The sequence below is a fragment of the Neltuma alba genome, unplaced genomic scaffold (assembly GCF_004799145.2).
Source record: "Neltuma alba isolate B1F8T4 unplaced genomic scaffold, ASM479914v2 tig00012525_pilon, whole genome shotgun sequence".
Classification (NCBI taxonomy): Eukaryota; Viridiplantae; Streptophyta; class Magnoliopsida; order Fabales; family Fabaceae; genus Neltuma; species Neltuma alba.
The window spans coordinates 26,680-49,291 of NW_021636991.1; the positions used below are offsets into that span (position 1 = coordinate 26,680).

The following is a 22,612-nucleotide window of genomic DNA, read 5'->3' on the forward strand; positions in this document are numbered from 1 at the left end:
GTCAACACCCACTGTTGAGGTTGTAAATGAATTGCTGTAGTAAAAATCTACTGTAATCCTATTGGGTTCAATTAAAGCTGTTAATAACTTTAAAATGCTCTTAATTTTTTTAAGGTCGTTATATATGTTGATAATACAATCTATTTAGAAGCTGTGGCATCCCACAGAGTGATTTGTCAGGGACACTGCCCAGGTTGTTAACCACTTGTCTTCGGGTTGTCAACAACCCCCGTTGAGGTTGTAAATGGATGTGGCAGAGATGATTGTGATATATGCCTATCATGTCATCATGGTTACCATTTGTTTATCCAGTTTTATTTAGTCTGCATTTGTGGACATAATCCGTGTATGGAACGAAGAATTTCCTGTTTTGTCAAAACACATGAATGTCATTACAAAAACTTCATAATCAGTAAATGATGTCAATACACATTAACATATCTTAACATCTAGCTATCACTACATGGTCAAATAAAGAAACAAAATCTGAACTTTACATTCAGCTGTCAAATAAAAAAAACTAAATACAATCTATGCTCATCGTTTATTTCTTCTTCTTGCTTTGGGAGTTTCCTCGTAGCAAAGACAGCACTTGATCACCATGCAGGTTGTTCTGATAAGTTACAAGCCACCACAAGCATCCAACCTTCAAGTATGGATTTCTTGAGGGGATTACAAGCATCCAACATGCACAGCATACAGTCACAACCTACACATCAGACAATCACAACCTACATTTGTGCCATTCACAACATACACAGCAGCCAATGACAATCCACGCTAAACCGAATGACAACAAGAATAGCAGGAAATTACAACCTATACATAAGCAAGCGACAAACTAACAGAGGCTAATGACAACCTACACACAAGACAATAACAACCTTCACACCAACCAATCACAACATACAAATAAGCAGTTGACAGCGTACATACTAGTGAATGACAACATAGAGTAGTAAATGACAACATACAGGATAGTAAATGACAACATACAGAGCAACCAATTACAACATATAAAGAATATATATTCCCACTGAGGGAGTTACTTGATATAACCCTAGAAAATACAGGAATATGATGAATGAATGAGATTTGTCCATCCTTATAACAACATAAATTGGATGAAATGAACCAGAAACTACATTAAAATACTGCACTCACGAACTTCTGAGCTGTGATAGGTTTCCTAGTTCATTTGGAATCGCTCCACTTAGGTAATTGCAACTTATGCACAACAATTGACAATAACTAACATTACTTCAAAATTTAAATAATACAACTTACAGAAATCTTCCATCCTACATAACAGGACAGGTCATGGGGTCGTTAATGACAACCTTCGATCACTGTAATAACAACTTATGCACAACAATTGACAATAGCCAACATTACTTCGAAATTTAAATTATACAACTTACACAAGTCTTCCATCCTACATAACAGGACAGTCATGGGGTCGTTAATGACAACCTTCGATCACTGTAATAACAACTTATGCACAACAATTGACAATAGCCAACATTACTTCGAAATTTAAATAATACAACTTACACAAGTCTTCCATCCTACATAACAGGACAGGTCATGGGGTCGTTAATGACAACCTTCGATCACTGTAATAACAACTTATGCACAACAATTGACAATAGCCAACATTACTTCGAAATTTAAATAATACAACTTACACAATAGCCAACTGTTGCTCTGAAACTGAGAAGCGCCTCACCTAAATATACCAGTAATAGATAATATCAATATGGTATACCAAGAGAGAGAGGCTCGCCGGCGGTGGGGTGCGAAGGTCATCGATGATGGAACCCACGAGGCTCGCTGGTAGTGGGGTGCGAACCAGCGACCGACGGACCGTGCACGAGATTGGAGGTGTCCAACTAGAGACCGACTGAGTGCGGATCAAAGACCGACGGAGTGCAGAGCAGCGAGCGACAATGTACTGAGCAGACACTGACAGACCTCGCCGGAGATTGAAGCTGTCGGAACACACAAGAATGGACACGAATGAGACGGCGGCGGATTTCATGAAGATGACAACTGATAGGAGTTTTTCTCTCAATCGTGTGCTTCAGTTTCTTTCTTTAATCAGAAGGGCAAGAAAGTAATTGCACGTTTGAAATTTTTTGCTATAAAGTCCCTTGGGACCTCATATACATTTTATGATTTCATGGGACCTTTCAGTAGTAAATTCTCTACTGTGGGACTCTACAGTAATTTTCCCTTATTTTTATACAAGTCAACAACGACAGCAAACAACTCGGATAGTCAGAGCTACAGTTTAAATTTATTTATTTAAATATTAAATCTCAATAATATATTTTTATCTAAATCCTCCAAAGTCCTTCCTTAAAAGTTCTTCCATAAAGGACGACAAACATCTCCAAATTTGTGGGGACTCATGAGGAGAGAGTATGTGTTAAACCTTCCTTTTTTAGAAGAAGATTAAACCATCTCGCACAACTAAACCAACACCCAAATTTAATATCTCCAACACAGTAAAAAACATGACACGTAAAGTCTGGAAAATCGGTAAAATCTCACAACCCCAAGTTACTGAATGAGATTTGAAACAAAACATATGAACAATCTGTCACGTACCTGCTGAAGAAGATACTGAAGAAGAAGAAGGAGGAGGAGAGAAGGAAGAGAACTGAGGTGTGATGGTGACGGTGGATTGAGGAAGATGAGAATCTGAAGAAGGAGGAAGACGAAGAGGGTAGAAGTATAAACTAAAAAGGGAAATGGGAAGAAGAGCGTAGAGAGCGAAGGGGAAGAGTTTCTTTGGAAAGGGGAAGAGAGATTGGTGTTTGAATGTGTTTATTGATCCCATTTTCGTTAAGCTTCTTCTTCTATCTTCCTTTCTGCTTTCTCCTCTGTCTCTTTTTCTGGTGTTCTCAGGCGATAAGACTGGAAAATAGTCCGTGTGATTTTCAGAAGAAGGCAATGAGCCTAAGAGGGCGAGATGAGAGAGAGGAAGAGAGAACAGAAGAAAATTCCCATCCCCTCCCTAATCTTCAGAACAAGAAGAACTGTGCGACACAAGTTTATTACAAGGATTCCCAAAAGTAATGCCTATGAGGCTTGATATGAGATTTAGATAAATAATTTATAAATATTAAAAAAATTAATTAAATTAAAGATTTATAATAAACAGATATTTTCTTATCTAAAATAACATTATTAATAATGGATATGAAGGCTACTCCTTAATTAAACTCCGTAACTTATGTGATCAGAATTATTTATGAGCAAAATAAATAAATATTGATAATAAAGTAAATTAAGATTTTATATTTAGAGTCAAATTAAGTCTCCAACAAGTTCTTATATCAAGTACAAGAACTAGTATATCAATATATTAATATGCACACGAAAAATACAACTTTTTAAATTAGTTTTGTAATTGTATGTGTATTCTAAATAACGTGTGTAATTCCTTTTCAATATTAAAAAATCTAAAAAACTTTAAAATGTTATTATTAAAAATTACGGATGACTAATGGTAATAAAATATTTTTCAGTTTTTTTAACATGATTGAACGACGCCATTTTTACTAAATGGAGGTGTAATAGAGAGAGGGTTCGATGGAGAGATTCCACTCTGCGCTTCAATTGGGGTATTGGAGCTCTAATACTAGTTAATGAGTACTTTACACTCATTAAGTCCGGCATCCTAATCATAATGTTAATAAATAAAGTTTAAAAAAATAATTTTTCCTCATGTTCAATAAAATTTATTGTTCTCATGTGATAAGTACGCATTAAAAGATCAAGTACACTTTATCATCATGGAGTTTACTCACCATACTTACAACTTCAATACATAAAATTCAAAATCATTTAAAACATCTTAATGCTAAACTGCTAGGTTGGTGCCTAGTTGAATAATTAAGAATGGAAGAGTAACCCAAAACAAGAAAAAAATTGTAAGAGTTATTATTTGGCTCTCTTAATCATAATAAAAATACTAAAACACGTTTGTCCATTGTGAGAAATCTAGAAATAAGCTCATTACTTATAGACCACTTTTTCTTTGTCAGGTTGTGCATGGAGCCTTATAATGAGTTTCCGACTAAATATATACAATCTCTTATTTTAAATATAAGAATTAGTTGACTAATTTAAATAAATTAAGAAAATATGTTAAGTTAGTTATTTGTAATAAATAGGTGTTGTTTTTCTTAAAATATCATTGCTAATTAAGTTTATTGACTAGAACTATCATTATTAGAAAGACCATCTTAGAAAAAAATGATTAAATATGACAGATAAAGTAAATTGGAGTCTTATATTTATGATCAAAATAAAAGTGAAACAAGGTCTTATATTAAGAACATGAGGCAATATGATTTGCTTTTCTAATGTATCCAAAAATATGCATGGTTTTTTTTACCAAAAAAATTTTATGGTTTAAATTTAGAATAAAATATTCTAACATCTCTTACACTTCGTCCTAGTTACACATACTTTTTTCTTAATTTTAAAAACATATATTTACATCCAAATTGTTAACTTTGTTAAAAATATTCTAAAAAAACTTTTTTTAATTAAAAATACGTTGAAATATTTTTTTATTTGCTAATTTACTTTTTCAATGTATCAAAAAATATGTATGGTTTTTTAACCCAAAAAAAAAATGTATGGTTTAAACTTTAAAGAGTAAAACATTTTAATATCTCTTGCATTTTTTCCTAATTATACAGACATTTTCTCTATTTTGAAAACATACATTTAAATCCAAATTGTTAACTCTATTAAAAATATTCTAAAAAATACTTTTTTTAATTAAAAATATGTTGAAATATTTTTTATTTACTAATTTACCATCATAATACTAAATTTATAAATTTTGGCTAAATATAGTTTGAAGAATTTAAGATTTTGTCTTTTACCTTAATTTTATTCTTTATTTTTATAAATAGTTATTTGTTTAATGTTTTTATCATATTAGGACAAAAAATTAAGTAGTTTAGTTAATGTAAATATAAGAAATTAAATGACAATTTGGTTAATTTTTTTAAATAAACATATAATCGATCAAATAAGTTATAAATGTTTGCAAGAAAATTTTTACTAAAAATTTTAAATTATAAATTTAAATAATTTATATAATGTCCCATTGTCCCCAACTCACATAATTTATTTTATATGATGAATATGATGAAAAAAAATGCATTTAAAATATCTTCCAACCGTTTCAAAGAAACCAAAATAAATAAGTTTCAGTATGTCATGAAGATTTAAAATTATATAATTCTATAATGTAATCAAAATTAATAAATTTATAACATATTAAAAAGTTTCAAAATACATGTATTATACTTATCTTTTATGAATATAAATGTTTATGTTAAGGAGGGATATTTTGGTTAAAATAAAAGTTTGAAATTTAAATTTAATGATCAACAAATAGTTGGATAGGTAGAAATATAATTTCAAAGATATAATGAGATTTGTGTGACATACATTTTAATTTCAAGAGAGGTTTATATAAATTTTTCAAATAAAGATGATATCTCTGTAATTTAGGTAAAATAGAAGGATAGCCAATGTATTTTACTCTTAAACTTACTATTTCTATATTTTAATATTTTAAAATAATTTTTGAGTTGATAGATATAAAATCTAAAACAAAATTTTTTGTCTAATTATCATTATATAAAAAATCGTAAACTAAAACTTTATATTTAGACCTTTTAAATTAAATTTAAATAGCTTTTATTAATGTTGCAAATCGTGGTCCAAACTTTCAGGATTGTTAGGTTATACTTAGCAGATAAAGCACCCCTGAATTTAATTGGTAGCAGTTTTTCCCAGGTGATTTTATCCGTTAACAAAGTTTTTTTTTTTTTAACCAGCAATCCGTTAACGAAGGTTTGAATTCTTAATTTTGGTTCAGGTGAATCTGCTCATTAAAATTCAATTTGGGCACTAACCTTCAAACTTGATTAGAGTACCTGGCAAATACATAAAAACAGTTTTTATAAGACATATTCACCATGTATGTGTACGTGATGTTTTGGTTTGAGTTGGGGTATTTTAGTACTTACATCTCTATTTTTAATGTTCATATGTACTTTTGCACCCCCAAAAACATATGATGTCTAGTGCACTATGATAAAAATTTATGAGTATTTTTGCTCTTGGGTTAAGATGTACCTAGTATCTCGAGAGTGCATTAAATATTTTAAAATATTTTGTAATACATCTAGTATTTTGAAGTATTTTTTTAAGTGCATTTAACATCTTAAAATATTTTTGGTGCATCCAATACCAAGGCAAAAAAAAACTTGAAGATGTATCAAAAAATATTTTAGGATATTGAATGTACCACAAAATACTCCAGTATGTTGAATGCCCTTGAAAAAAATATTTTAAAGTGTTGGATGCACCTTAATCCTTTGTTCTTTTATAAAGTGATTGCTAATTATATTTATTTATGGAATATTTTCGTCATAACTTACATATTCACTATACACTAAAGTCTTAAAAAAGTGCTTAATATTAGTTGAGTTATAAGACTCCGGCTTATTTATTTATTGAGTTCAACTGAATATCAAGAGTTCCCAACATTTCATATATTTTGTTATCGAGTACTCGATAACAAAAAAGTTTTCCTTTTATCTTATTTCTTCCCCTTTTATATATATATATAAGGTATAAAAAAAATCAAATTATGTAGGCAAAAAGATTTTATCAGAATTAATTAAAAGTAATACATCTGTATAAAAATATATTTTATTTTTTTAAAAAAATATACTTAGTTATAAAGAGGCTGTGAGTGAGACAGAGGGAATGAGCAGGAAAAATGGGTATGTGATAGATTATGAATGCAGTAATATAACGTGATTAATAAGAGCAAAATTAAAAAGAAAGATTAGCATTTCACATATCCTTTAAAGTGTCCCATAGATCATACCATGTCTTTCTCGTTGGCGGGGGGAAAAAAAAAATTAGAGATGTCTATCTCAAAAATTGTATTTTATATATAGGATGAGAGTATTCCATTATCTCTTCTCCAAATATCTCACTCGTTAGTTTTATTTTATAATAAGATGTGTTGGTTCTTATTTTAGAAATTATGTTTTCATTTATTCTTATATAAATTTTAATTTTAATTTTATTTATTGAATACAATTAATATGCATTATTTTTTTTCACCAGCAAATATGCATTATAAAATTTATACCAAACCACAATTTTGATTCTAATATTTAATCACATTATAATTTATAGAGTTTCCAGGAAAAAGAGTTGACACAGCTGGGGTGAGCTCTACCGAAAGGCATTGGAAAACATGGAAACGTTACGGTCTATTTGGTTGAAGCTTCCCCGCCTCTTTTGTTTATAAAAAAATGGAGGGATTTTTCTCATTCCTTTGTTTGGTTAAAAATTAAAGTAACTGTTATGTATAGGATATTTTAATATATATGCGCGCACTTGATATTTTTGAGGAAAATTAGAATAAAATCCTAAACAAAAAAAAATAATTACTAGTAAGTCCTCATAACAAGTGAATAATTATTAGTTATTACTATAAAATTTATTATTATAAACTGCTCTGTTATTACTCAAACTTTTGAGTAATCACTACTTTCAATCTTAATTATAAGATCTTATTTGTAGTTTATAAAATAATAACAGAACAGTTTATGTACAAATGAGATTTTATAACTAAGATTGGAGGTAGTATGTTCCTTATTTGGGGTTTAATTACATTTCTCCCATTTGGTATCCATTTCCCCTATATTTCTCTCCCATCTGGTTTTGGTGAGGAGGGAAGAGATGTGGCAGGAGGGCGGGGGTGATTCTCAGGACGTTTGTGATGGCGTTAATAAAGGGTAAAATTGATCTGTTTTTAATATATGAGGGGTGAAATTACACTCTAAAGTATTTTAAGGTGTTGAATATATCTAAAATTTTTTTTTAAGATGCTAAATGCACTTTAACTCTTGTTTTTTCTTTCATATAGTCAATTGTCATAAAAATATAAAAAAAAACTAATTTAAAATATTAAAATTCAACAACTATTTTATGGTCATTTTTTTCTTAATAATTTTAATAGCATCATCTAAACTAGCTTAATTCGTTCAAACTCAAACATATCTCAGGACTTGTTTGGATAACAAGCAAAATCATGGGTTGGGAATTTAACCATCCAAACATGTCAACTTTTCGTAAAATCACTTTTTTGATTAAAAATCATAGTTTGGAAAAATTTAGCCAAACATCATGATTTTTGACAACGGAAGTATTTGAATGAAACCAAACCATGGTTTGGAGAATAGCTTCTGGAGAATATATTTTGGGGATAATAGATTTTGTGAAGAATAGATTTTGTGAAAAAATGATTCTGAAAAGTGAGAGTGTTTGTATAGTTGTTATCAAAAGCACTTTTTATATATACAAATTACTAAAAAGACATAAATTAATATGATAATTACATAAAAGATAGATTTTATGATATATTTTAATTTGAAGGAATAAAATTGTTAATAATATATTTTTTTACCAACATAATTAATAATACATAAGATAATATAATTAATATGTGTATATATATTTATAAGATATAAAATTAAATATGTTTATAAAAAAATAATTGAGGGATATTAAAGTCATATTATTATTGAGATCTACTTTAATAGGCACAATCATACTCTCTAATTTGAGTCAGAAGCAGAATGGATTCACTTCTCCTCCAAAACTATAGTTTTGGCCCAAATCATAGTTTCAGATTATTTCTCTAAAATTAATGATGTTTGGGTGACATCCCACCCAAACCATGGTTTTGCCTCCCAAACCATGATTTTGGGGAGCACCCAAATAGGTCCAAAAATCACTTTTGAATTGAAAACCATGATTTGTGGTCTAAAACCATGATTTTTCATAAAGTGAAATTGTTTTTCCTTTTGAAGGTATAAAACCATTGTTTCAGATATAAAAAATAAAATAATATAAGAAATAAAATAGACTGAGATCTTATATTTAAAATCACATTGAATATCTAATTAGCTCTTATATTAAGGATGGGAGATGATATTAATTAATTATATTTTTTATATACAATTTATTATTTCAAACAAAAAAATGAATTAAAATATATTTTTCTATAATTATCATATTAACTTATATCTTTTTAATAATTTATACGTAAAAATGATTATGATAACAACCTCTCAAACACTTTCACTTTATTAAAATCACTTTTTTCATAAAAATATTTTTCTAAAATTTATTCTTTCAAAAACTATTCTCTAAACTATGAGTTGATTTCATCCAAACACTCTTTTAATTGTGCTCAACGAGGGCGGACTCCACATTTGTTGGTGCCAACAATGTTTTTTTTCTATACACACTGGCTGAGGATCAAAACAAAAACAGGATACTATTTATTTAGATTGGCATGTTTAAATATTTATAAGCATATTTTATGTAAGTCAAAATAAAACTCTTTTAGCACCCTTACTTCATATTTCATAATTTATAATTGAAAAGCGGGTTATAAAGCTCCCTTACCCTTGATCAACAATTGGTGGTCGCAGGCTTCACATTTGTTGTCCACGCTTCTTACGGGGCCTCTTGTGTACTCTTTTGGGCCTCGTCATTAGGATCCATCACCAAATCAAACTGAAAAGAAATCTTATGCCAAAAAATTCAAAACTGGTCGGCCAGGGCAAATCTCTGACCCCAATCCAGAATCATATTTTCTTTGTCTACTGCACGAGGTTGAATGCTTCGTCTTTGGGAGAAAGGGGTAGTTTCGCAGCAGCACTAGCTGGCAAAGAATGGCGACGGGTGGTAGCAACCCGGAGGACTTGGCTGTGGGGTGTTTGTTATCGATCAAAACCACTTTAGGCGACGAATTCGAAGCACAAGTTATCACATTTGATCGCTCTTCTAACATCCTCGTACTTCAGGAAGGTTCCAAACCTGGACCTCATCGAAATATTCGATTATTGAAGGCTAATTATATCAAAGATTTCACATTTTTAGGTCAAGCAGAAGACCCGCTTGATCCAAAGAACTGCTTCCTTGACCTTAATGCTCTCCAAGCGAGGGAAGAAGTAGCAATAAGGTACTTCTTGCTTTTTGGATCATGAAATCATTTCACGTTCAGTTTTTTCAGTTTTGTTCTTTCTCAATGTTGTGTCTGCGTTATTCATTAGAATTACTTGTGATCCCAAATTATTTTGATCTTAGACAAGCAGAGGCTGAGGCTGAGAGGATTGGTGTAGGTGTTACCAGCGAGGCACAAAGTATTTTCGATGCTTTATCTAAAACGTAAGTGCTGTGTCTTTAATTTAGCTTGCAAGGGAGTTGTGACCGCATTTCCCCAAGTACTAAATGAATACTTGTTAACGTAAAGTTTTGATAATAAATTTTACTGGCAGAGGGTATATGGTAATTTACGGATTTTATAACTAAGCCAGCTTATGAGTATCACTGTGACTTGTAAACGATAAAGTGATTTTTCTTTTTAAATCTTCCTTTGTATTTTTATATAGCCATAGGTGCTGTATTCTACTTAACTGAACTACTTTTCTCTTTGCATTATGTTTCCTTGGTTTTTACCCTTGCGTCCTTAGAATTCTGTTGTTTCCTGGATACGTTTGATCTCCACCAATATTTCGTTTCTTCATGGTTTGCTTCTTTTCATGGGTTGCACTTACATAGTCAGGTTGTTAGTCTCTGTGTCCTTACATAAAATGCATCATGTTCTTTAGCAACCTGCCAAAAATTCACTGAAATGTTTTATGTAAAGAATGTTACTCTGGCATTTGAACACACCATAACTGTAGATAAATGTGATGTGCACCTTGGAAGCCCTCTTTCATTCTTGGGGAAAGTGGTTCTTTTGTTGGCAGGTTTGAGGGGAGATGGTGGTTCACGGATGAAGGATAGGTCTGTGAATAAAGAAACAGACTACGCAAACTCTGCTATGTATATGCTTTTTCTTGAATATTAGTCTGCTGATGTAAAATTTAGATAACGGATATGTATACATTAAAATTAATTCATGATGTTTTTATTCTGAACTTCATTTGTTATTAATAAATAAGTGATGTTAATTTTAATACTTGTCATGCAGCAAAATTCCTACACCTGACCTTGAATGTTGAGTTATGTCAAATGCTGTCACGGCATATTCTTGATGTGATTTTAGTCTCTCCTTGTTTTTCAGTTGTACCAGTATTTCTGTGAGATGATGATATTGCATTTAGATATCCTGCACTCATATGAATACAAAAAATAAGATCATAAAAAGCTATATGGTTTAGAGTTCTAGGTTATTTTGAAATTAAACTTTGCAGGGACTTCTACGTTTGTTGTACTTGTTAGCATTAGATGGTTAGATGCTGTAACCGTATTTCATACATTTGGCCATGACCATGGATCTTATTGTTAAATTGGTGGAGGTAGTCTGAAATTTTAAATTGAAACTCAGTTTGCTTTTTGACCTTTAGGACTTTCGTGACTTGGGTGCATGAACATGAGATCTAGTATTGGTTACTTTGAATTTTAGTTCCTGATTTTTGCTAAATGGATTGCATTTGCATGAATAAATATCTGCTACTCTGTATAGTTTTCTCTTATAAATCTGTTAAAGTTTTCTTGGTCTTGTTTTCATTCTCTGGGAAATTATTATGAATGATTCACATTCAATTGTTTTAACGGCTATCATAAACATGTGATCAGGCTGCCAGTTCGCTGGGACAAGACTGTCATAGTCGTCATGAATGAGGTGCGTGTTGGCAGTCCTTATCTCCCAGAATCTGTAAGTGGAGGCACTCCAGCTGCGAGAGAGCGGGTGAAAAAAGTGGTAAGATGTTCAAATGATGCCCCCAGCATCTGTTATTGACTCAGTTTTACATGCTGTTACTGTAATGAAATGTTTGCATTAATAGCACTAAATTATTCATAAAGATTGTTAACACTGTGCATCATGCTGAACTTGTTGGCTCCTCACTGCTCCTTACGCTGTATAGTTTCTCAGGAGAAATATTTAGCAGAAGCAAAGTGAGAGGTTGGAAAAAGAAATTTTATGTTTTCTTTGATGTTAGTTACATTAGAATTTCATATCACATCTAAGTTGCCTATGTTATTTGAGTGTTCATGTGTTTGATACAGGTATTCAACTTGAATCAGACACAGACACAGCCTCAAGTTCTGATAGTTAAACACAAGTCTTTAAATTTGAATTGGTTTTTTGAAATAAATACGTGTTCATGCTGCTGTTTATTGTCTGTCTCTTTTAACAATAAAGCTATTTGGACATCAATGGTGTAACAGTTGTTCATGATATTCTTTCATTGTCTGCAAACAATTTTATGAGAAACTTCTATCTGTCATATTGTTGATGGTTGATAATTTCGTGTTCCCTCAATGCAGCTTGAGTTGGAGAGGAAAAGATTGCAACTCCGTGGTAGCAGTGGTCAGTGAAAGCAAGGTCCCACATTGGCCTGCCATTGCATTCTGAAGTAAGATCCAAGGAGCAAACATGGTGGATACGTTGCTATTAGCAAAAGCATAATGCATCAGAAGGATTTTGCAGTGCATGTTGAAGAGTCCAAATGAAGCCCTCTTGAGCTCTCAAGTTGTGTGTTGCTTATGGATTATGGATTTCAGTTGAGGTAGTCTCTCTAGTTTCTTCATAACAATGAATGCTAAAACTGGAATCTACTGTCTCTTGGAACCCCAAGTAGATTGTGGGTTTACTTTGCAGGTTTATCGTCTGAAGAATAATTGACATGAGCCCCAAAATGAGTTGCGATCTTTCAATATAAAACAGAGCAAATAGTTGGGATATCTTTAGCCAACCATTCTTTTTTGGGACCTTGTCAAGTTACTGTTTATTAACTCTTTCATGATCTACTTTCTATATTTACTTTTGACTTATTTAGTGTAGTGTGGGATAGAAGAATGGTGGAACTTGATTGGGGCTGTAATTTTTCCCCCTCAAGGAAAAGTTTAATTTAAGTTAGGTTTCAGACTCTCGCCGTAGATCTCATGATCCAAAAAATGCTATCAAGGCACCGATAAAGTTTTCACATTGACATGAAGATTAAAATACATACTCTATGCTCATATGAGGTATGAGTTACATCCAAATCAAATTGGGACAACCTCAAGAATCTTGTTGGACTTCTGTTTGTCGTCAACCAAAACAAGGTGGAAGCAGGATTTATAGAACACTCCATATTATTACAAGGTATGGATTATATCCTAATCAATTGGGCCAACTTAAGAATCTTGGATTGTTTGGTTGGATTTTTTTGGCCAAAACATTGTTTGGTTGTTGTGGATCAAAATAAAGTGTCATAGGATTGGCATTATAAAAGTACCTACAGGTTGAAAGTTTGAATCTTGTAGATGGAAAAAAATTTATTTTGAGAGGGTTATCTTTAATTAATCCCAGCAATTCTTAAATCTAACCTAACAGTAGTACATATTAGATATTTTTATCAACCAGGTTAATCTTAGGGATTCTTAATCTTTTTAGCTACCGTCAATCAAAACAAGGTGGGTAGGACAATGATAATCTATTTGGGGTTTATCTCAAAGGGTTATCAATTTTTAGGATAATGATTTATTTAATTATGAGGGCACTTCAATTCCAAGAAGAAAACAACGGTAGGCCCAACAAAATATGTAGCATATGGAGCTTTTGAATGTCCCCAGAAACAAAACCAACCTCCTCCACCTTTTGTTTGGTTCTAACTAACAAACACCCAATCTAGGACTTGGGGTCCTTCTATTAAGAGATGTCAACTATTAGATTGTGATTTAATAATGTTACCAAAAAGTCAAAAATATGTTTTTTTCTTTTAAAAAGAAATAAACAGTGGTTTTTATTTCACTATCATAATATCATAATCTTATATTCTAATGGTTGATATTCCTCAATTGAGGGGATCTAAATCCGCAATACAGGACTTAATATGTGGAGAAAAGGAATGAATTTTTAAAGACAATTTATGTGGAAGGTGCATCTGGGTTTCTTTGGGGTCTAACATCAGGGATGTTTACATTCAGGGAGAAGACAACGTAAGAAAAATGACAAATTTTGCCTCTCATTTTGACACTATTTAAACCTAAAGTCCAATTGGTTCTTCGAATCGAAGTAATTATAGTAAATAAACCTTTCACATTTAGTTGAGAATTTTGTTTTGATGCTAAACGTAAGATTTTAATCTCTTTTATTTCTTATATCTATTATTTTGTCTTTCAAACTATCCTTATTAATTAAATATACATATGATATATGTAATCAATAAAGACAATTTTTAATATGAATAATTAAAAGAAGAGATATTTTAGAAAAATCAACCCACATTTTTAACAAATAGTAAGTTTATTCAATTTTATTAATTTGCATGAATTAACTATTTAGTTTCTATATTTAAAGATTAAAAAGAATATATTAGATCGAGTATTGCGGGACCTAAATACACACTTTTTGATCAAATTAAAAAAAACTCTCTTAAAACCACATTTTATTAAAATAAGTTGAAGGGGATGAGGGCATTCAATGATTCAATCCAACAACAACGTGGTCATCACAAACTCGTTGCGCCACTACCCACTAGATGCGGCCACATTTTGGGAGAAAATCTAATTTCAAAGTTCTTTTTTTTTTTGGATAAAAAAAGTCAATTATACTATATGTAAAAAAGAAAAGTAAAAATAAATAATAAAAAATAACAGCACACATCAGACACCAATTTATTAGAAAATTTACAAGACAAAAAATTGTAACCTCAGACGCAACTTCTATAAGTCTATGACCATCCTAGCTAACAGTCAAATTAAAGTTTCCAATAACTTCAGAGATAAAAAGATATAACATCCAACTATAAAAACATCTAATCTCAAAGTTCTTAATCCATAATTAAGGAGTAAACTTGTAGATAAACGTGGTTCTATTTATCTTTTTTTATTGGAAAAAGTTCTATTTATCATATTAAAGAAAATTAAGTTTTTAAGAATTCATTTTTTATACAACTATCTGATATTATATCCCCGGCCTTAAATGTAGGAATCAGATAACTACGTTATAAATATTAAGAAAGTAAATTAAATTAGTTATTTATAAAAATTAAATTATTTTTCATAAAATGCCCATTTAATAATCTGTATTGAAATATGCTTATTGATGGAAGCCCTTCTTCTAATATTAATAGTTTGAGAGAAAAATATAAATTTAAAAAGACTAAATAGATTGGAGTTTTATATTTTTAAATAAAACAAATTTCACAACTAAATGCTACATTTAGGAGCCAAAAGAGTATTATCTACTTAAACTCAAGTATTATTGAACTCAATTAACAATAATTCTTTCAATCTATTTTTTTTTCTAGCTGCTAAATCTAAACCATCCAACTTATTTAAAAAAGTATTATTGAATCCCCTTCATCAAAGGCAACACCTATTGAATAAATAAAGAATGTATCTTTAATACATTTCATTAGTAACCTATTTAATACTACTTTCGCATGCATCTAGATGAGAGAGAATTATAATCAAGTACCAAGGAAGGAAAATAATTACTAAAAAGTCCCAATAACAACCTAAACAGTTTATAATAACAGGTTTTATAGTAGAAAATGACAACTCTAGAACTTGTTTTGTAATTTCTTTCTTTTTTGGAACTCATTGTAATTCTCTCTTTAGATAATCCATCCATAACCTTTCTAACAGAAAACACACCACTTAATAATATGCTCTCTCTACTTTTAAAAAGATTTGAGTATGAAATATTCTCAAGTGCTCAAGTTCAATCTCTCTTCTTTAAACAAAAGACATATTCCAATTCTTATCAAAAGGAATCATTACATAGACCAAACTTTCATTTGAACCACAACCACCTATTAATTATATATCTTTCATGCAATAATTTCCCTCGAGCTTATAACCTCTCTCTCTCTCTCTCTCTCTCTCTCTCTCTCTATATATATATATATATATATTAATAATTGAAAGTTTCATATATCTGTGCGCACAAATCTTTTGAAGATTCAACCTTGCAAGCTAGGTCTCCTAGAACAAATCTGCATTAGAAATGTAATGCATCGTTATCCAGTTAAAAACCCTAAGCAGTGTTCCATCACTCACAAAGCATCAATTCTATTCAGTAATATATACACCATTTGGCCACTATTTCTACTAGAAGGTGTTTAAGGCCGTTTTTATAAAGCATTTGATAATTTTAAGGAGTGTTAAATATTTTTTTTATGCATATGCCCACAGTCAATATGAGTAGCGAGAGTAGAAATTAATATGATTTTGAAATTCAGTATAGTTAATAAGGATAATATTTAAAAGGGTTAATGTGCATTCATCACTCTGATTTTTTTTTTTATGTGCATCCAGTGGGATAATATTATTTTAGTTGCATCTAGTACCCTAAAGATTATGATTCCAAATGTAACAAAAAAATATATTGGAGTGCTATATGCACCAAAAAAAATAAGATCATGGTGCTGGAACATCACAAGAAAGATGAAGGTGTTGAATGCACCTAAAAAATAAGATTAAAGTGCTGGATGCGCCTTCATCCTGCTCAAAATTGCTTAAATTTTATGACAAATTCAATATTTTTAACTATTTTTATTGATAAATATGAATTAATTAGACAAATTTAATATTTTAAACCATTTTTATTAATATATATGAATTAATTAGAAATTTCTTATATTTAATATTGAAGGCAGTGTGCATATAGACATATATACAGACGAGGGTCTAGAATCTAGATGGGCAACAACTTCCAACACCTTAGTTGCAGCTGAATGACAAAATTATAGGTATCTAAATAAGAAACAAAGAATCAAAGAGGGATTTTTAATTTTTTTTTAAACATTAAATTATTTGTGGGTTGTCGAGATTTGACTGTTTAGGATTAAACAAAATTAAACTCACGATTTGACCATGATTTCTGTACATAATGAAGCCTATGCAGAGTGTCCTCAGGGAACCTTGTTTAAGGGACATATAGTTATCTGCAGCTTTGTTTATGAGAGCCCATGGAAATGAAATACCATTGCAGACAAATTCACAAATAAATTTACTAAAAAGATAAATAAATAACACAAACCAAGTCAAAGAAAATTAGTATTTTTTTTTTTTTTTACATTTTCCTCTTTTTTCCAGAAAATTTTTTTCGTTAGGATCTCAGTCATTATTTTATATACATATATATGTATATATATTTCAGTAGCTTCTATTTTAATAAATTCCTTAAAAAGTACATTTTTGGATGGATAGTTGTGTCGTGTAGTATTGTCAATATAGAAAGAATGTGGAGAAAGAAATTCTCAAGATCAAGTCCATCCCATGCAAAATCAAAGAAGACTCTTCCAGAATCCACTGTTTTTTTTAACAGTAAAGTCTGAATTAATTAATTAACTTAAATTAAAAGGATTCAATATTTAAACTTAAAAGCCAAGCCAATCAAATTCGAATTATATGACAAATAATTTGATTTGAAACATGACCTAACATTACAATATTGAGACTGTATAGGGACCCCAGATAATAAACATGAGTGGTTGCCTATTGATGAGCATATAGGGTTGGAACTATAAATATATAAAATTTTGGGGGTGTAATTTATTTATTGTGTCATATGAGACAAAGTTTATTAGAGCAAGAATGAGTCTACTTTCTGATATAAAATTTGAGGCAAAAAGTCTTCTCCTAACAGTTCACATGACTTTCAGAAACTGACATTATTGAGAGATTTATAAACATGTGACTCATGGAAGGAGAAAATTTCAAACCTTTTCATTGTTTATGTTAAATAAGATTCTCAGCAAGATTACCTCTTTGTCTTACGAGGTCATAGTTCATCGTATCGAGGAATAATGAGACAAAATGTGTATTTTCTGGGTTTTTCTCAATTTAATAAGATAACTAGAAGTTCACAGCCTGACTTAGCTTATGAGTAGTTAATCCTTCAAGTCTTATTATAAGGCCATTTCTTACAATCTTTAATGTAATACTTTTATGAAGTATATTTTTTTAAAATGTTCTTTGTTGTGATATTCTCAAATTACTTAACAATCTCCTTTAATTAACAAATTTTATAGACGGTGGTCTTAAAATTTTAAAGTAACAAGCTTTGATTCACTGTGTTGAGTCGGATGTATGGAGAGCACATCGCCATTATATTTTATCATTAACTGAATTTTTGGATATATTATTGATTAAAAATTCTTGTTCAATAATTTCATTGAGTTTTCATTTTGGTATTCCTCTGCCTCTCTTCAGTGTATTCCAAATTGCGTAATCCACGCTTTTTCCCTAATGCCTTCAATTCCCTTCTTTGTACCTATTTGAGTTATCTTAAATGATTTTCTACCTTTTCTCTTTAATGTTAGTTGAATTGTTTCTCATATATGTCCATTATGAATTTTATCTTTTCTTGTATGGCTACATGTCCATTTTAACAGTCTCATCTATGTTACCCAACCCCTATACTCTTATTATTCCTTTAAAGCCCAATAGTTACTACCATATAGTATTGTTGGTCACATAACGACTTGGTATAATTTCCTTTTAAGCTTATTAGATGCATTTTGATCACAAATAACTCTTGTGGTCTTTCTCCATTTAAACCACCTAACTTGTAATGTATGTGTAACATCTTAATCAATTTTACCATAATTTTATATAATCGATTCCAAATATTTAAACTTTGTCGTTTATATGATTTGATCTTCCATTTTAACCGGTAAATCACTTCTAATCTTAAAATGTTAAAAGCATTAACAAATTTTAACCCAATCCCTTGATCAATGTGAAATTGTTAGTAGTGAGGGATTATTACCCTTCTAGGCTTCTACATTAATTGTGTTGATAAAACAATATTTATGGCATTAACCAGAAAAGCCACGCAAGATTAAGATTATTAGAGACTCTATATAACATGTTACAGTACAGTTCCCACAAATTTTCACCAACTATGAAAGATCGATATGTTAAATAATATTTAGCATGGATATAAATATTTTAAAATACAGCATTTTGAATGTGAAATTAAACTCATAAGAGACTCAAGTAAAAAGTCTATAAGATGGCAAAGAAGAAAAAAAGAGGTAAAAGTCCATAAACTATTATAACTTTATACATAGAATACAATGCCAAAAATTTAATTAGAAAAATAAAAGTTAATTTCTTCTGCTAATCAAATTTTACCACTTCAGTTGTCAATTAATTAAAAATATAATTGATGCTTACTTGAGTTATTATATTGCTTAATTGGTCCCCATCCCCACTGCAACAGTCGATCTTGTAATTGACTTCAATCTTCTCCAGAATTGCAATGAACAGAGTTAGTTACTGCTATGATATTAACTTCAAATTCGAATCTTTGGTCCTAAAGTTTGAGCTGACTTTAAAATCTTGATATAATATACACACAATATCGCAGCCCTCTGCAGGAACTTATTTTATATCAAATTTCAATGCTAATCCTATTGATAATTCCAAAATGTGTTCATAATGATATGGTCCAACCCACTTTCAACACCACTCAAAGGAAAAGAAAAGCCTATACCCACAGTGCTATCAACCAAACAAATTAAAGTTTCACTCCTCATTGTTGCTTTCATATTTTATATCAGCATCCCAATACCAGTCTCAATTATTTGCCTGATTCCTTCTTTTGCATTGGCCTTTGAAGCTTTGAAGGAAAAAGAAAATGTTGTGCACTGTGTATTATATTCCTCCCACACAACTTTCCTTGTTCAAACATGCACCTCTAGGATTGGTTGGATTTTCTTATTTTCTTTCTTTTTTTTCTCTCTCTCTCAGATTTTCCTGGCAACCAAACAGACTTTTCAGGAGCTGCAGTTTCTGTAACAAGAATAAGCTGATACCTTGTCATTTTCCAGTATCAAAATCTTATTCACACTGTTAAATTAGCCTCCTTTATTTTCCCATAGAAATATAGAAAAGCTTGTCGAATCCTAAGCATATGTTTTCAATAGAAGAAATATTCTTAAAAACACTGATATTAATTATGCCTCAAGCCGATTTTTAATAATTTTCTCCCATATTTATAATATTCCTAACAGATGCTTTGTCATTATCCAGTGTCAAATTGCTATTCATAATCACTCTTTGATCTTATAGAAATGTTGGAGAAGATGGAAGGCCAATTTATCTCACATTTGAATCTAATCCTTGACTCAGTCTGACATAGCCGGACATGTCCTTCCATATCTTCTTCAGTATCCTTGTGATCTCTCCACGTGGCACTCTCACTGGCTCAGGGCTTTGTGCCACTATTAATAATTTATCAGGGATGCCTAATCTTTTTATATTTAAGATATAAATAAAATACGATGCCCCATAATCTTACTAGATTCACTATTATCAAATAGCAAAATGCCCAACATTTTTGTCATGACCCTATAAATATCACTGTATGTATGAGAGCTGGAACCTGTTTTTTTCACTAGACAGTGACCTCTCCTCATTCCTTCAGCTTCCCTCAACCTCTCTCTTATCATCCATATCCATTCTTCACCTTCGTCTTCATCTTCACCTTTTGTCTGCAATTTCTGAGAGAAGAGAGAAGAGAGAGAGAGAAACACACACAGACACATATGGGGAATTGCCAAGCTGTGGATGCAGCAGCGCTAGTGATTCAGCATCCATGTGGGAAGATGGAGAGATTGTACAGTCCAGTGACTGCAAGCGAGGTGATGAGGATGAATCCTGGTCATTATGTGTCTTTGATAATCCCACTTCAAGTTCAACAAGAACAACGGAATCAAGACCAGAACACTGTGCGCATCACCCAGGTTAAGCTCCTTCGTCCTAATGAAACTCTCACTCTTGGCCATGCTTATAGGCTCATCACTACTCAAGGTGTGTATAAATTTTATGTATGGTAGTGTTGACTCCGTTCTTTCTAATAATCCCTTCTTTTAAAATATAACAATTTCAGGCTCATAGAGTCTTAAATCTTTATTGTTAATGCCTGTGGTTTCAGAGGTTGTTTGTAAACGTACTGAGAGCAAAGAAACATGCAAAGACAAGGAAGCCACCACAGGCAGAATCATCAGTACGGGAAGGAGAGAATTCTCACACAGGAAAGCAATATCAGGTACGTATACTACCTTATAAAATATTACTCTTAACAGTGAACCCATTTCACTGCTCCCAAGGAGCTGAATCTCACAGATACACAACAGAATGTGATCATAGCCAGACAAACACATGGATTCAACACTTTTGACTCATATTTAGTTAGAAACTAAAAATTTCAAGACAAACTTTTATCCCTGAGGTTGAAAGCATATAAATACAAGCAGGCTTATCAATTATCATTAAGTAGTGCTTATCTGTCATGACGAATTGCAGGCAATGAGGGGAGAAAGACAGAAGGTAAGGACGAATTCTGGGGGTGCAGTGAGGTATAAGTCATGGAGACCTTCTTTACAGAGTATCTCAGAGTCAGGGAGCTCGACAGTGAAAAACTGCGATATTCAAAGTGGCTCACACAACAATAGCATTTGATTTTGAATGAACGGCCTCTGTATCAGCACCAGATTGTCCTTCTCCTACTACCTGGGCACCGCAAGATTTCTGTTTCATCATAACCATGCTCCACAATAACGTAATTTGTATAGCCCCAAGCATTTAAAAAAAAAAAAAAAGGAAAAGTGAGAGAGAGAGAGAGAGAGAGAGAGAGAGAGGAAGAGTCATGAATGTATAAAAATTTGGCAGATGTGAATTATGTAATTGATATACTTAAAGCATCCACCTTCTTTTCTGTTTTTCCCCTTTCTAATAATCAAATTTTGCTCAAAGCATGATACTTCGGACTTTTAAAAGCTAAAAATAATTGTGAACCGGTTGTGGAGGAATAAAACCAAAGTAGATAAGGAGAGAAAAGGCATATATAATGTCGCTTTGTGATTGGCAAATGATCAAATACCGTGCATGCAACTCTAAGATGAGCGGTAAAAACATGAAAACTTGTAAAGTGGGAATCACTTTTAGTTGCTAATCCTCATCAACATCATGACATTGACATCCTCTTGAAGAGCCCCCATCTAGGTAACTTGTTCTCTCCTTCATATAATATCCGAAACCCAAAACCTCCGCCTCTTCTTCGTTTTTCAATTGCTTTTTATCAAACCACTCAATATCCGAAAGCCACATTAGATTCCGACTAATCTGAATGAAGTCGAAAACGAATAATCTCTGTCATTTACAGTAGTCATCGTTAATAATTTGTTCTCTTTCTCTCTTTGATTTGAGTGACCGCTATGTATGCATATGCGCGTATTTATGTTGGTGGCTCCACACCAATAATGTTCCAATAAGGACCACACTACGCCTTTTTCTTAATAAAATTCACTATTTGAAGCATCTTTTTGGTTTTAAAAACAATGGCTTAATTAATTATCAAATTTTTTGGTGATAGATTTTCTCTCAATTTCAATTTTGTCGATATCTTTTTCATTTGTTTTTCGGACCAAGGTCATTATGTGTACTTAGATCCTCATTCAATACTCATCATATCAAAATATATATAGGTGGTTTAGATTTAAAATTTATAATCTGTTATTTTTTTAAC

General features: G+C 31.3%; 1 protein-coding gene and 1 long non-coding RNA gene across 2 annotated transcripts; both read left to right on the forward strand.

Moving 5' to 3' along the window:
* The first annotated feature begins 9,751 nt into the window (after nucleotides 1-9,751).
* LOC114728237 (uncharacterized) lies at nucleotides 9,752-12,996 on the forward strand. Its single transcript, XM_028915109.1, has 4 exons — nucleotides 9,752-10,093; nucleotides 10,219-10,299; nucleotides 11,716-11,839; nucleotides 12,409-12,996. The coding sequence occupies exons 1-4, from the start codon at nucleotides 9,804-9,806 to the stop codon at nucleotides 12,457-12,459; spliced, it is 546 nt and encodes a 181-aa protein (XP_028770942.1). The 5' UTR covers nucleotides 9,752-9,803; the 3' UTR covers nucleotides 12,460-12,996.
* An 8,030-nt stretch (nucleotides 12,997-21,026) lies between these two features.
* Nucleotides 21,027-21,696, forward strand: LOC114728238 (uncharacterized). The gene is made up of 2 exons (XR_003738653.1): nucleotides 21,027-21,133; nucleotides 21,391-21,696. It is a non-coding gene; the product is annotated as an uncharacterized LOC114728238 (long non-coding RNA).
* The last annotated feature ends 916 nt before the right edge of the window (nucleotides 21,697-22,612 follow it).